The sequence below is a fragment of the Mandrillus leucophaeus genome, unplaced genomic scaffold, assembly GCF_000951045.1.
Source record: "Mandrillus leucophaeus isolate KB7577 unplaced genomic scaffold, Mleu.le_1.0 Scaffold249, whole genome shotgun sequence".
Lineage (NCBI taxonomy): Eukaryota > Metazoa > Chordata > Mammalia > Primates > Cercopithecidae > Mandrillus > Mandrillus leucophaeus.
Window position 1 is genome coordinate 1,630,809 of NW_012102576.1, and position 14,380 is coordinate 1,645,188.

Below are 14,380 nucleotides of genomic sequence, written 5' to 3' on the forward strand. Positions count from 1 at the left end.
CTAGAGTGCAGTGGCACAATCTCCACTCACTGCAAGCTCCGCCTCCTGGGTTCAAGCGATTATCTTGCCTCAGCTTCCTCAGTAGCTGGGACAACAGGCACCCACGGCCACACCCGGCTAATTTTTTGTATTTTTAATAGAGAAGGGGTTTCACAGCGTTAGCCAGGATGGTCTTGATCTCTTGACCTCGTGATTCGCCCGCCTTGGCCTCCCAAAGTGCTGGGATTACAGGCGTGAGCCACCATGCCTGGCCTCTAATTTACTTTCAAATGGAAAAAAATCTAGGTGAAGGGTATATTGGTGTTTATCATACTATTTTTCAAAACTGTCTACATGTTTAAAAATGTTCATAAAAGACTGAAAAAACTTCTAACCCTTGAAATCATTAAAAAAAGTGCAAGAAACGTTGAAAAGATATTTGAGAAAATGTGAGCTTTTTAATGTAGTATTTTGGTTTTGGTTAAATAAGACATTTTGAAATATTTTACTCGATTGTGTTAATTTAAAATTTACTTCTTTAGGCTGGATTACACCTGTAATCCCAGCACTTTGGGAGGCTGAGGAGGGTGGATCACTTGAGGTCAGGAGTTCGAGACCAACCTGGCCAACATGGTGAAACCCCCATCTCTACCTAAAAATACAAAGATTAGCCTGGGGTGGTGGTGTGCGCCTGTAGTCCCAACTATTTGGGAGGCTGAGGCAGGAGAATCGCTTGAATCCGTGAGGAGGAGGTTTCAGTCCACGGAGATCATGCCACTGCACTCCAGCCTGGCAACAGAGCGAGATTCTGTCTCAAAAATAAATAAAAATGTAAAAACACACCCACAAAATAAAAGCAACTAAGTTTCATTACTGGCACAAGAAAATGAATCATATAGTCCCACTTCTTCATGTTATTTTTCTCCATGGCATCTTTCAGTCTTTATGTATGAAAATCCATGAGGGCAGGGCGCATTGGCTCGCGCCTGTAACCCTAGCACTTTAGGATGCCGAGATGGGCGAATCACCTGAGGTCAGGAGTTCGAGACCAGCCTGGCTAGCATGGCAAAAGCCCGTCTGTACTAAAAATACAAAAAAATTAGCTGGGCGTGATGGCGGGCGCCTTGTAATCCCAGCTACTCAGGAGGATGAGGCAGGAGAAAAGTGCTTGAACCCGGGAGATGGAGGTTGCAGAGAGCCTACATGGAGCCATTGCACTCCAGCCTGGGGGACAAGAGAGAAACTCTGTATCAAACAAATAAATAAAGAAAATCCATGAGTTATTGTATCACATTATATGTTTATAATTTTTAGGTCTTATTTTCAAATTGAAAATAGTTTAATTTTCAGTTGCTCATTTTAGGTTTTTTTGTTTGTTTTGGTTTTTTTCTGAGATGGAGTCTCGCTCTGTCGCCCAGGATGGAGTGCAGTAGCGTGATTTGGCTCACTGCAAGCTCCGCCTCCTGAGTTCACACCATTCTCCTGCCTCAGCCTCCCCAATAGCTGGGACTACAGGCGCCCGCCACCACGTCCGGCTAATTTTTTTGTATTTTTCAGTAGAGACGGGGTTTCACTGTGTTAGCCAGGATGATGTCGATCTCCCGACCTCGTGATCCACCCACCTCAGCCTCCCAAAGTACTGGGATTGCAGGTGTGAGCCACCCCGCCTGGCCTCATTTTAGTTTTGATGCAAATATGGCTAAACCCTCCCTGGTTCTGCCCCCCGGGTTCAAGCGATTCTCCTCCCTCAGCCTCCGGAGTAGCTGGGACTACAGGCATGCGCCACCACGCTCAGCTAATTTTCTTTCTTTCTTTCTTTTTTTTTTTTTTGTATTATTAGTAGAGACGGGATTTCACCATGTTGGCCAGGATGGTCTCTATCTCTTGACCTCGTGATCCATCCACCTCGGCCTCCCAAAGTGCTGGGATTACAGACTGAGTCAACGCGTCCGGCCTATTTTTATTTACTTACTCTTTTTGAGACAGAGTCTCGCTCTGTCTCCCAGGCTGGAGTGCAGTGGGCGATCTCAGCTCACTGCAGCCACTGCCTCCGGGGTTCAAGCGATTCTCCTGCCTCAGCCTCCACAGTAGCTGAGACTATAGGAGCGCACCACCATGACTGGTTAATTTTTGTATTTTTTGTAGAGACAGGGTTTTGCCCTGTTACCCAAGCTGGTCTTGAACTCCTTAACTCAAGCGATCCTCGGCCGGGGCCTCCCAAGGTGCTGGGAGAACAGACGTGAGCCACCGCGCCTGTCCCCTTGTGGGTGTTTTTAAAATTAGAGACACTGAGACCCCGACTGAAGAAGGTAGGCCATGGGGCTGCTGTTGTCTAATAATATTTCTCAGAACTCACCCGGCTTGTATGGGCAACGCAGCTCGTTTTCACTATTCTTTTTCTTTGCAATCTCCACGGTCTTCCGTGTCGCTGCCTACCGTACTGGTTGGAAGGTCTTTGTTCTTTGACTCTAGGTGGGGAAAGCCAGAACGAGGCTTCGCCGCACCTGCCGCAATGCCCAATCTTCCACTGGCATTCCAGGCAGCGCTTTCCAGCCACGTGAGGGATACCTAACCACTGGAACTAAATAAGATGTGGGGGAAGAATTGAGGTCATCACCTAAATTGCTTGATACTCTCTTTTCCAGAATACAAGCCTCCTTTCTGAGTTAATGGCAGAAAGTGAATCACTTCTTTCTTTCTTTTCTTTTTCTTTAAGACGGTGTTTCGCTCTTGTCGCCCAGGCTGGAGTGCGATGCCGCGATCTCGGCTCACCACAACCTCCGCCTCCCGGGTTAGAGCGATTCTCCTGCCTCAGCCTCCAGAGTAGCTGGGATTACAGGCATGGGCCACCACGCCCAGCTAATTTTGTATTTTTAGTAGAGACGGGGTTTCTCCATGTTGGTCAGGCTGGTCTCGAACTCCTAACTTCAGGTGATCCCCCTGCCTCGGCCTCCCAAAGTGCTGGGATTACAGGCATGATCCACCGCGTCCGGCTAGAAAGTGAATCATTTCTGTATTTGATTGTACGTGAAGCCCTCCGTAGTCCTGACTGACATCACGTCTCCTTTGGACCTTGATTACACTCCGTGTCCTTCATCTGACTCCTCTCTTCAGATTCCTGAGTCACGCTCTGTTTATGTTGCTGTTCAGGAGCGAACTGCGGCGCGGCCCAAACACTGTGACGCCAGCGCGGGGAGGAGGGCCGCGGGAGGGGCAGCGGAAAGCGCAGAGGGCACGGTGCAAGCCCGGGACAGCTCTGCATTGGCCAAAAGGATCCCAGGAGGCCTGGGCCTCTTTTGCCCTGAGGCTGGATCCCAACCAGCAGGAAAAGGATTTTCGCCTTTTGTATTTGTTTTGGGGCCAAACCAAGAAAAACAGTGGAGGGGGAATAAAACATGTTTAAAATTGTTTTTGTCTTAAAACCGTCTTTCACAGTCACAAAATAAAACACAACTAGAATGTTTTGATGTTTGCAATGACATCGATTTTGATAAACGTTGGCCAGAAAGGAAACGCAGTTAAGACAGCACTCGGCCGCCCCCTGCCCTCCGCGCCTGGCGCCTGGGGGGCGGGGCGGGGCGCGCGGGGTGACGTCACAGCCCGACGCGCAACCCAACTGTTTTTGTGCTCCCAGCTCCAGCGAAAAGCCGCCGGTGTTTCTCCACCTGGCTCTCCTCTATCTCCAGGCAGGCTCACCCGAGATCTCCCCACACCGAACCCCCTCTGCACGCTCGGCCCAGCGCTGTTGCCCCGGGAGCGGACGTTTCTGTAGCTATTTGAACACACCTTGACGTCGGCGGAGGGAGCTGGACAGGGCCAGCGGCGAAGGAGGCAGGCCCCGCGCGGGGAATCTCGGAAGCCCTGCGGTGCATCATGAAGTTCCAGTACAAGGAGGACCATCCCTTTGAGTATCGGAAAAAGGAAGGAGAAAAGATCCGGAAGAAATATCCGGACAGGGTCCCCGTGAGTGTAGAGGAGCGGGGGGATGGGAGGGGAAGGGCCCGCGGGGGCGGGGGCTGGGAGTCGAGATGGCTTCCCTGGGGCGCCCAGGCGGCTCTGGGGAAGGGAGGTGCCGATAATTAGTTAATCCTGAACGCCCTTCAGTGCCCAAGCCAGTGGACGTCCAGACTGCGGAGCTTTTAAAACCACCTATGCCTGGGGCCCGAACCCCACTTGAGGGCTGACGGCGTTTTTGGGGCCGAGCTGCCGTCTTCAGTGACTCAGCAACCCACACGGTCTCAGCAATACTGAGACCCTGTGTGGGTTGAGGTGCGCAAAATAGCGCCCCTGTGTGCGAGAGTGGTTAGATCAGGGCCGTGGATTGGCTACCTTTAAGAACGCGGGGACATTGTGCTGTGCGGTGAGGTTTGCGCAAACCCGGTCGATTTCTGCCTTGGCCGGTTCTCCTTTAATGAAGTTGACTTTGGCTGTCATATCATTGGGCTTGGGAGGAAAAGGTTCAGAAGCTATTCTGTTCTTTTCTTGCATTACAGGGGGGTAGGGGAGCACAAGACAGTCCGGGGCTGGAAAACAAGGTCACGTTCTCTGCGCAACAGCCCTCTTGCCTCATCGTTCTAGGCTCCGGGAAATGTATGGGGACAGCCAGCCTCCCCCGGTATTGATTTCTAATCATCTGGTACCTGCACGCGATAAGGCAGGACTGAGACGTTTTTTCTGTGTTTTGGACACCGGCTTAAGTAGTTAAAACTAGCGCAGGTAGTGAGTAGGAACAGAGAAGAAATATTAGGTATCTTTCAGCATCCGGGCGTTTTCCCCATTACCCCCTCCCCCGCCCCTTGCCTGGTGTTTCTCTAATGTGGGCTGCGCAGCCGAATTGGAGGGCAGAGGATGACTTTTAAGTGGTAAAGGGACCAGCAGCTGTTGGATTTTGGAAATGGAGGAGCGGAGATTTTTAAAATTGTGCTCTTTATCTTCAGGTAGGAACATCAGGATTACATGTCACATCATGGTAAAATAATTGCTGTTATCTGATGTCTTTTCTTGACTCGCTGCCACTCTGGGTTTCTTCTCTAATCCTTACCTAACGTTCGTGGTTTTATAGCTACCAGAAGCCAGCAGGGCCTTAGCCCAGCAGTAGAAACCTCTTGTACCCCTTTTCCTTAAAAAAAAAAAAAAAAAAAAAAAAGTCATTAGGGCTCTTCCATTCCTCAGGAATTACCAAAGGGTTTTCAGTTTATAGAGGGGTGAGCTAATCCCTTACTCGGTAAAGGATCCTTTACAAAATACTTTGCTGGTTTCTGGACCTTGGATACCTGAAAATTTTGCCCAGTTCTGGTGATACCAATCTTTCGAGCAATGATATTTAAAAAATACAGTCATGTTTTACTAATAGTTTACAGTAGCAGTATAAGTACTCAGTCTGTAATCATTCGCTTAATCTTTACACGATTATAATCCCCGTTCTACAGACGGAGTATTCAAAGCACAAAGAAATGCGGTAACTTCCTAAAGGTTTCACATGCTGATCTGTGGTTGAGCCGGAATTCTAACCCTGTCTAACGGACTGTGGAGCTCTCGGAGACCTTAACCTCCGTGCCATACTGTTTCTCAGTTTCTAATATAGTTGTATTAACCAGAATTAATGACGTGCTGTGGACTTCACACTGTTAAGTATTGGAAATAGATAAATACTTATGTGTATTCTCAGTATTTCAGTGCATTCTGTTCTTTTCATGCTCATAGTTTGGTGTTAAATGTTTTACTCCTGTAATAATTTTTAAGCCATTAAGACTGTCACTCAGATTTCCGCTTCCCTAGGGTTATGTTTTAACCAGTGCTGAGCTGCTCCCAAGGTGCTCAGTCTGTGACCTTCTTTCTAGTTATGACGCAGGTTCCTTGATTTGGTTCTAGTTCGGGGAATTCACTGCATCCTTGGGCAGAACTTTTAATCTTGCTGTGCTAGATAGAGTGCCTTGTTTACAGAAAAGAGGGTTATAGTAGTGGTTCCTAAAGCCCATTCCAGCTTGACCATTGGTGTAATTCAAGCAGTGGCGTATCCTGACTGCTCGCATAACCAGAGTTTAGTCCCACCAGTATTTCTTCAGAGCTAACAGTTGAAAAGAAGAGGTGTGCTTGTGCCTTCACAGAGGAGGGGTTGGTGGGATCTTGAAATTATCTTCAAAGATACAACATATCAAAAAGACTGCTAGAAACAGATTGTCTATTTTAAAAATTCATAGCCCTGCTGAGTATTAGTCACATTTTACAAATGAGGAAAACTGAGACCCAAAGAGGCAAAGCATCTAGCCCAGGGTCTACCATAGTGAGGAGTAGAGTTGGGATTCCTGGAAATTTAACCTTGGTTCTGGGAAACCAATCCTTTAATAATTACCCCTCCCCCTTTTCTTCCTCTCCAAACCCCTGCCTTCCCTCCAGGTATTGCGGTCTGCTTTATCACTTTCTTTTTCTGTCTTCCTTTGTGGTTTTTCTCTCTTACTGCTAGGTCTCAGAGTTCCTTTGGGGCACGGTGTTAGCCTCTTTCTGCCTTTTCCTTTTAATTCCTGGCTTACATTACCCTATTTCAGTTTTTATTTTTAAATTTAAAATGTGATCATGTCCCTCTGGTCTTCCTGATTCAGGATTTTTTCTACAAGAACATAAGTTTTTGTTTTTTTCAACTAATTTTAATCTGTTCCTTTTAATTTAGAAGGTTCAAACTCCCCCCCCAAGTTAATTATGTTAGATAATTCTTTATAATTTATGAAGCATTTTCAAGTAAACTTTTATTTATTACTCACATTCACATGATATTAATAGCATGACTTTGTTAAAGATGTGTTAGAAAGTTTTCAGGCTGGGCACGGTGGCTGACACCTGTAATCCCTGTACTTAGGGAGGCTGAGGGAGGTGGAGCACTTGAGGTCAGGAGTTCGAAAGCAGCCTGGCATCATGGTGAAACCCCATCACTACTAAAAAATACAAAAATTAGCCAGGTGTGGTAGTATGCGCCTGTAATCCCTGCTACTCCCGAGGCTGAGGCAGGAGAATCGCTTGAACCCGGGAGGTGGAGGTTGCACTGCACTCCAGCCTGGGGGACAAATGTGACTCTGGACCTCAAAAAAAAAAGTCACTGGAATGCTGAAGCTGAGAGAGAGGTTACGTGACCTGTTGAAGATCACACAACCACTAGAAGTACTTGTACAGTGTTTTTTTTTCCTGCAACTTCACTTTTTTTTCTGCATTTCCCCTATCTTCTAACTAAAATGACTATATTTTCTTTTCTTTTTTTTTTTGAAACCAAGTTTTGCTCTTGTTGCCCAGGCTGGAGTGTAGTGGCCCGATCTTGGCTCACCGCAACCTCCACCTCCCAGGTTCATGCGATTCTCCTGCCTCAGCCTTCCTGAGTAACTGGGATTACAGACATGTGGCACCACACCCTGCTAATTTTGTATTTTTAGTAGAGACGGGGTTTCTCCGTGTTGGTCAGGCTGGTCTCGAACTCCTGAGCTCAGGTGATCCGCCTGCCTCAGACTCCCAAAGTGCTGGGATTGCAGGCGTGAGTCATTGTGCCCAGCAGTGATTATATTTTCTAAACTAAAAGTCTAAAGCTCATTATTTTACAATAGATATTTTCTGTTTGGTAAGTTTTAGTGTATAAAAAAAACTTTTGAATTTGTATATATCTAGTACAGAAATACATGATTTTTATACAACTTGAACTATATATATGTAGTTCAATATAATGTAGACAGAAATCCCTTAAAAACCTAACAATCTAAAGCCTAAAGCTCGTGATTTTACAATAGATATTTTCTGTTTGGGAAGTTTTAGTGTATAAAAAAACTTTTATATTTTTATAGATCTAGTACAAAAATACATGATCTTTATACAACTTGAAATATTATAGAAGTATATAATGTGGACATTCAAAATCCCTTAAAGTCCTAACATAATCAGTATCTATTAATGGCTTGTTGTACTGACATCGTATTATAGGATGTCATTGTCAGACTTGTTTTAACACTGTTTCTTTTCCATTTAATAGTGTTTGAACAATCTTTACAGTTCTTGGAAATTTTGACAAAGTATAAGATTCAAACCACATTATTGGTACCTTTAATAAATCGTATTTATAAGAAATAATAACTTACAGGTGATCAGGATCGTATGAGAAAACGCAGTTTTCTTGATGCTCTAATTAAATACCAGAAGGTGGCCAGGCACGGTGGCTCACATCTGTAATCCCAGCACTTTGGGAGGCCAAGGCTGGCAGATCACTTGAAGTCAGGAGTTCGAGACCAGCCTGCCCAACATGGTGAAACCACATCTCTATTAAAAATACAAATACTTAGCCAGGTGTGGTGGCGTGTGCCTGTAATCCCAGTTACTCAGGAGGCTGAGGCAGGAGAATTGCTTGAACCCAGGAGGTGGAGGTTGCAGTGAGCTGAGATGGAGCCACTGTACTCCAGCCTTGGCGACAGCAAGACTTCATCTCAAAGATAAATAATAAATAAATAAATACCAGTAGGTATATGTCCTATAGTAGATCTTACAGATAACCTGTAATTACTTAAAATCAAAGTTCTTTTTACTTTTCATCATGTACAATCTCTAGTTTATTTTTATTTTAGTAATGCAGCTATAACCTCACTAAGGAAGCCCATTTTTTTTCATATAATTTTATCAGGGGTTGGGGGGGATAAGAAATGCAACAGGTGTCCTGGACAGATTCATTTCCGGTAGTAACTAGGCAACTCTAGGGTGTGGAAGGAAAAATACTAGATTGCCTGCTGTAGTTTTCATTCCTGCTCTCCTCCTCTCCTTGCAGGTGATTGTAGAGAAGGCTCCAAAAGCCAGGGTGCCTGATCTGGACAAGAGGAAGTACCTAGTGCCCTCTGACCTTACCGGTAATGCTCTTTGCCTCCCCTGACCCTTCCTCCCCTGACAGAGCTCTCCAGATCCTTATTATATGCATGAGATTGTGAGATTGAGAGGCAGTGCATACTTGAAAGAAGTAAGCGGGATGCCCCAGAGTTATCTGATTAAAAAATGACTCAGGCTGGGCACAGTGGCTCACGCCTGTAATCCCAGCACTTTGGGAGGCTGAGGCGGGCAGATCATGAGGTCAGGAGATCGAGACCATCCTGGCTAACACGGGGAAATCCGTCTCTCCTAAAAAAAATACAAAAAATAAACTGGGCTTGGTGGTGGGTGCCTTGTAGTCCCAGCTACTTGGGAGGCTGAGGCAGGAGAACGGTGTGAACCCAGGAGGTGGAGCTTGCAGTGAGCCGAGATCACGCCATTGCATTCCAGCCTGGGTGACAGAGTGAGACTCTGTCTCAAAAAAAAAAGAAAAAAGACTCAGTAGTTCTTTCCCATCACCATGTCTTGTTGGATTTTGACACAGCAAAGCATAAGACATTGAAAGAAAGGATCAGAAGCCCATTATTTAAACCCCTTTTATTTTTATTTTGTTTAGTTAATTAATTTATTATTATTATTATTTTTGAGATGGAGTTTCGCTCTTGTAGCCCCGGCTGGAGTGCAGTGGTGTGATCTCAGTTCACTGCACCCTCCCATCTCCTGGGTTCAAGTGATTCTCCTGCCTCAGCCTGCCAAGTAGCTGGGATTGCAGGCACCTGCCACCACGCCTGGCTGATTTTTTTTGTATTTTTAGTAGAGACAGGGTTTCACCATGTTGGCCAGGCTGGTCTTGAACTCCTGACCTCAGGTGATCCACCCGCCTCGGCCTCCCAAAGTGCTGGGATTACAGGCGTGAGCCACCGTGCTGGGCCTAAACCAATTTTAAAATTCAGCTTTGGCTGGGTATGGTGGCTCACACCTGTAATCCCAGCCCTTTGGGAGGCCAAGACCGGTGGATCATTTGAGGTCAGGAGTTCAAGACCAGCCTGGCCAACATGGTGAAAACCCATCCCTACTAAAAATACAAAAAAATTAGCCAGACCTGGTGGCAGGCGCCTCTTATCCCAGCTGCTTGGGAGGCTGAGGCAGGAGAATCACTTGAGCCTGGGAGGCAGAGGTTGCTATGAGCTGAGATCGTGCCACTGCACTCCAGTCTCAGTGACAGAGTGAGACCCTGTCTCAAAAAAATAAAATTTAGCTTTGTGGCCGGACATGGGGCTCACGCCTGTAATCCCAACGCTTTGGGAGGCGGAAGTGGGCAGATCACCTGAGGTCAGGAGTTTGAGACCAGACTGGCCAACATGGTGAAACCCTATCTTCATTAAAAATACAGAAATTAGCTGGATGTGGTGACGGGCGCCTGTAATCTCAGCTACTCAGGAGGCTGAGGCTGGAGAATTGCTTGAACCTTGGAGGCAGAGGTTGCAGTGAGCCGATATTGTGCCATTGCGCTCCAGCCTGGGTGACACAGTGACGCTCCGCCTCAAAAAAAAAAAAAAAAAAATTCAGCTTTGTTAATTGTGATGTCAATTTGTTCCAAAAAGAAAACCAGTCTGGTTTCTTGAGAGGATTATGCTTTAGAGTTTCCTGATTACATCTTCTTAAGCTACCTTTTTTTTGAAATAAGTTTTGTAGATTTTGTTTGGGATTATAAGACATATATTCAGTCTTCATCTTGAGCCTTAATGGAATACACACTGCATCCAGGAGACACTGGAAAGATTTTGTTGATTTGCTTCAGAGTTAACAGGTTTGAATATCAGCCATCTAGAAAATTTTCAGTATTCTCAGGTAAAGGCAAAGCATTGAACCTTATTTAATGCCCCAACACTGAGTTGAGTGACTGTGCTAAGATGACCAGTGTCCAGTGGACCCCTTTCATTGCCAAGCTTTTCTTAGGGTGGGTCTGGGGATGGAAAGTGTTTCAAGTCAGGTTTAGACAGTGATGGGAATGTTTTGGTCTGGATGCACGTGGTATTCCTTCAGCGTAGTCCTCAGGCTTTGAGTGGATATGCTAACATGAGGTCTGAGATTGAATAAGAGGGGAAAGGAGGAATAAAGTCCACTATGGCATGTCAGGGACTGTACGGGCTTCTGAGTTTCCCTTTTTATTTTGAAAGCTCCAGGATAGTATTTGGCTCTTCTCAGGTGGTATATAAAACTGGTACTGACTCTTAAGGGGAAAAAATGCAATTGAATTTTTTTCCAGGACTTACCATTCTACTAATTCCTTGTTTTCTTCCTTTCTTGTCTGCCTTTTTCTTCCATCATCCAGTTGGCCAGTTCTACTTCTTAATCCGGAAGAGAATCCACCTGAGACCTGAGGACGCCTTATTCTTCTTTGTCAACAACACTATCCCTCCCACCAGTGCTACCATGGGCCAACTGTATGAGGTAATGGTTCTAGCCGCACAATACTGGATGCCGTCCAGGGCAGTCTGGCATCCTCTAGCTCTTGTTCTAGTATATGTTGATAACACAACTGAGAAGTGGGGCAGAAGGTGTTATTTATCCGGATCCTCTTACACATGGCAGTGTAAGGCTCTGAGAGATTAGATACCACTTGTTTTTCAGGGATTAGGCACTCTACTAGATTTAATCCTTTTGAAATCTCTTCTCAGTCTTGTCTGACTATAGTGTTTAATGCGGGATTGTTTATTGAAACAGCAGGAAGTGACTCCTGATAGCAAAAGTTCCAAAGCATCAGCCCATCGCAGTTCCTGCTCTTCTTGTTGGTAGCCTGTAATTTGTAATGCATTCAGAATCCAGTTCATTATTTTACTCCCATTTAGCAACAGATTGAGAAAGCACATAATAGTAAAGCCAGCTTCTAACTCTGAGGCCAGCCTCCGCTACAGTCAGCTTCCTCTGTGAACTCTGAAGTTTGGCTTGAGACAAACACATTGATCTAAACAGGGGGAAACTTCTTCTTAGAACAAAATGAAAACTGTGAAACAGATTCCACATTATCTGGGCACAATGAATCAGATCAAATGAAATATAAAATTAAGGCAAAGTCTGTAAATGGATTCATTTGTCTTAACAGATAAACTGAGGAGGAATAATTTTTATGTGATTTTGTTTAATTGGAAGTGTCAGAATTTAGAGAAACTATAGTAAAGGACTTTATTATTACTAAAAATATAACCTAGGATTGTAACTATTATTTTTTGCAGTATTTTGCATAAGACGCTTCCTTCTCATTATGCCCTATTAATGGATTACATAAATTTATAATAATCCTGAATCTAACTTTTATTGCATAGCATATATTCCCTGTTAGTATCTGCCCCTTATATATCCCATCTGTGGTATCTGTGTTCCCCTTGCTAGGACTGAGCTCTTTAAGAGTGAGTACTGTGCCCCAGTCATCTTCATATCCCTGATACCTATGTGTAATATGTTTTCAGTGAAGGATTTTTGTTTGTGAACTCAGAGCTCAAAGTGTAATTCCAACCACTTCTCCTGATTCTTTGCTCCTCTTTTAAATGGGGACGAACGATACCTTCCATACCTGCTTTACAAGGTTGTGTGAGGCTTAGCATCTTAGAGCTAATGAATGAATATGTTTTCTAAACTGTTGTCTTACCTCTTCCCCTAGGACAATCATGAGGAAGACTATTTTCTGTATGTGGCCTACAGTGATGAGAGTGTCTATGGGAAATGAGTGGTTGGAAGCCCAGCAGATGGGAGCACCTGGACTTGGGGGTAGGGGAGGGGTGTGCGTGCGACTTGGGGAAAGAGGGTGACTCCCACCGCGAGGAGACGGAAGGTGAAGACATCTAGAAACATTACACCGCACACACCGTCATCATATTTTCACATGCTCAATTGATATTTTTTGCTGCTTCCTCGGCCCAGAGAGAAAGCATGTCAGGACAGAGCTGTTGGGTTGGCTTTGGTAGAGGAATACGGATGATGTAATTTCACAGCATTCCTGAGATGTAATTTTTGTGCAGTTTCATAGAAGGGTCCGGAGGTGGACAAGTTGGGGCCAGAGACGATGGTAGTCCAGCAGCAAGTCCCTGTGCTCCCTTCTCTTTGGGCAGCGATTCTATTTTTGACATTTGCACAGGACAGGTAGGGAAAGGGGACTTGTGGTAGTGGACCATACCTGGGGACCAAAAGAGACCCACTGTAATTGATGCATTGTGGCCCCTGTTCTTTCCTGTCTCACGCTTCTTTTCTCCCATCCCAGTTGCAGTCTCACTCAGACATCGCAGTACCGCCCCAGGGGTGGTAGTAGACCACAACCCAGAAATTTAGACAGCGATCTCTTACCTTTGGAAAATAGGGGTTGGACATAAAGGTGGTTATGATTAAGAAGATCATTTTGTTATTAAATAGCATTAAACTGGAATTGACAAGACTATTGAGCATCTCTGTCTAACCTGTTCTTTCTCTCTGGTGCCCCTTATCTCACCCCTACCTTGGAATTTAAGTCTCAGGCATTTCCAGTTATAGACTAAAACCACTCTTAGCATCTCCTCTAGTATTTTCCATGTATCAGGACAGAGATGTCTTATGTAGGGAGGGAGCGAGTGTGAAGTAAGGTAATTACATACACCTCTCATTCAGGATTCTTGCTCCCATGCTGCTGTCCCTTCAGGCTCACACGCACAGGAATGCTATGTGATGGCCAGCTGCTTCCCTCCTTGGTTATCATCCACTGCAGCTGCTAGTTAGAAAGGTTTGGAGGGATGACTTTAGTAAAACATGGGGATTTTATTGATTTATTTTCACTTCTGGGGTTTTGTGGGGTGGGAGTGGGAAGCAGGAATTGCACTCAGACATGACATTTCAATTCATCTCTGCTAATGAAAAGGGTCCTTCCTCTTGGGGGAAATCTTTGTGTCAGTTCTGTCAGCTGCAAGTTCTTGTATAATGAAGTCAATGCCATCAGGCCAAGGAAATAAAATAATTGCTTACCTTAAAAATCCACTGAGTTCAGCAATGTTGTCTTTATTTTGTGTGTATTAGAATAGATGACATGTGGACTCTGAACAAAAGAACTAAGTGGGGAAAGCTGTTCATGACGAATGTTCACGTGTGGTCAGACCCATATATGTTTCCTCAGGTCTTTAGTGAGCAGGAGTTGCTGTTCACGGGTGACTGTTACGCTGGGGCAGTGTGCCTGCTGCGTTGGAGGGGGGTGGGTGTGTGTGTATGTATGTGATTTTCTCCTCCAAAGATAAGTGCATTGTCACTGTTCTATGTGTTTCTGAAAGCTGAAGGTGGAAGACTGCCTACGTAGAGTGTAAGGGGTGGGCTGTGCTAATTACAAATGCAGATGTCTAGGCCATCGCCCAGATTTAGCTGACTCAGAATCTCAGCGTAGGTGTCTAATTTTTAACAAGCTCATATGACTGCTGCACACTGAAGTTTGAGAGTCATTGCCTTTTTATTTGAGGTGGAGTTTCGCTCTTGTTACCAGGGCTGGAGTACAGTGGCACGATCTTGGCTCACTGCAACCTCCGCCTTCTGGGTTCAAGCGATTCTCCTGCCTCACCCTCCCGAG

The 14,380-nt window shown here is 45.3% G+C and overlaps 1 protein-coding gene across 2 annotated transcripts; it reads left to right on the forward strand.

Annotated features, from left to right (window-relative positions):
- The first annotated feature begins 3,530 nt into the window (after nt 1-3,530).
- Nucleotides 3,531-13,803, forward strand: GABARAPL1 (GABA(A) receptor-associated protein like 1). Of its 2 annotated transcripts, XM_011983353.1 has the most exons (5): nt 3,655-3,713; nt 3,815-3,942; nt 8,768-8,846; nt 11,138-11,256; nt 12,464-13,803. In XM_011983353.1, exons 2-5 carry the CDS (start codon nt 3,853-3,855, stop codon nt 12,527-12,529), a joined length of 354 nt encoding a protein of 117 aa, XP_011838743.1. In that variant the 5' UTR covers nt 3,655-3,713; nt 3,815-3,852; the 3' UTR covers nt 12,530-13,803. The 2 variants fall into 2 exon arrangements, with proteins under 2 accessions (XP_011838742.1, XP_011838743.1); XM_011983352.1 differs by having other exon boundaries at nt 3,531-3,942.
- The last annotated feature ends 577 nt before the right edge of the window (nt 13,804-14,380 follow it).

Bases quoted from the DNA above. Each gene is read 5' to 3' on its own strand.
- GABARAPL1 (XM_011983352.1), top strand. From the start codon at position 3,853: ATGAAGTTCCAGTACAAGGAGGACCATCCCTTTGAGTATCGGAAAAAG. The intron at 3,943-8,767 runs GTGAGTGTAGAG...CTCTCCTTGCAG, and splicing joins AATATCCGGACAGGGTCCCC to GTGATTGTAGAGAAGGCTCC. The intron at 8,847-11,137 runs GTAATGCTCTTT...TCCATCATCCAG, and splicing joins AGTGCCCTCTGACCTTACCG to TTGGCCAGTTCTACTTCTTA.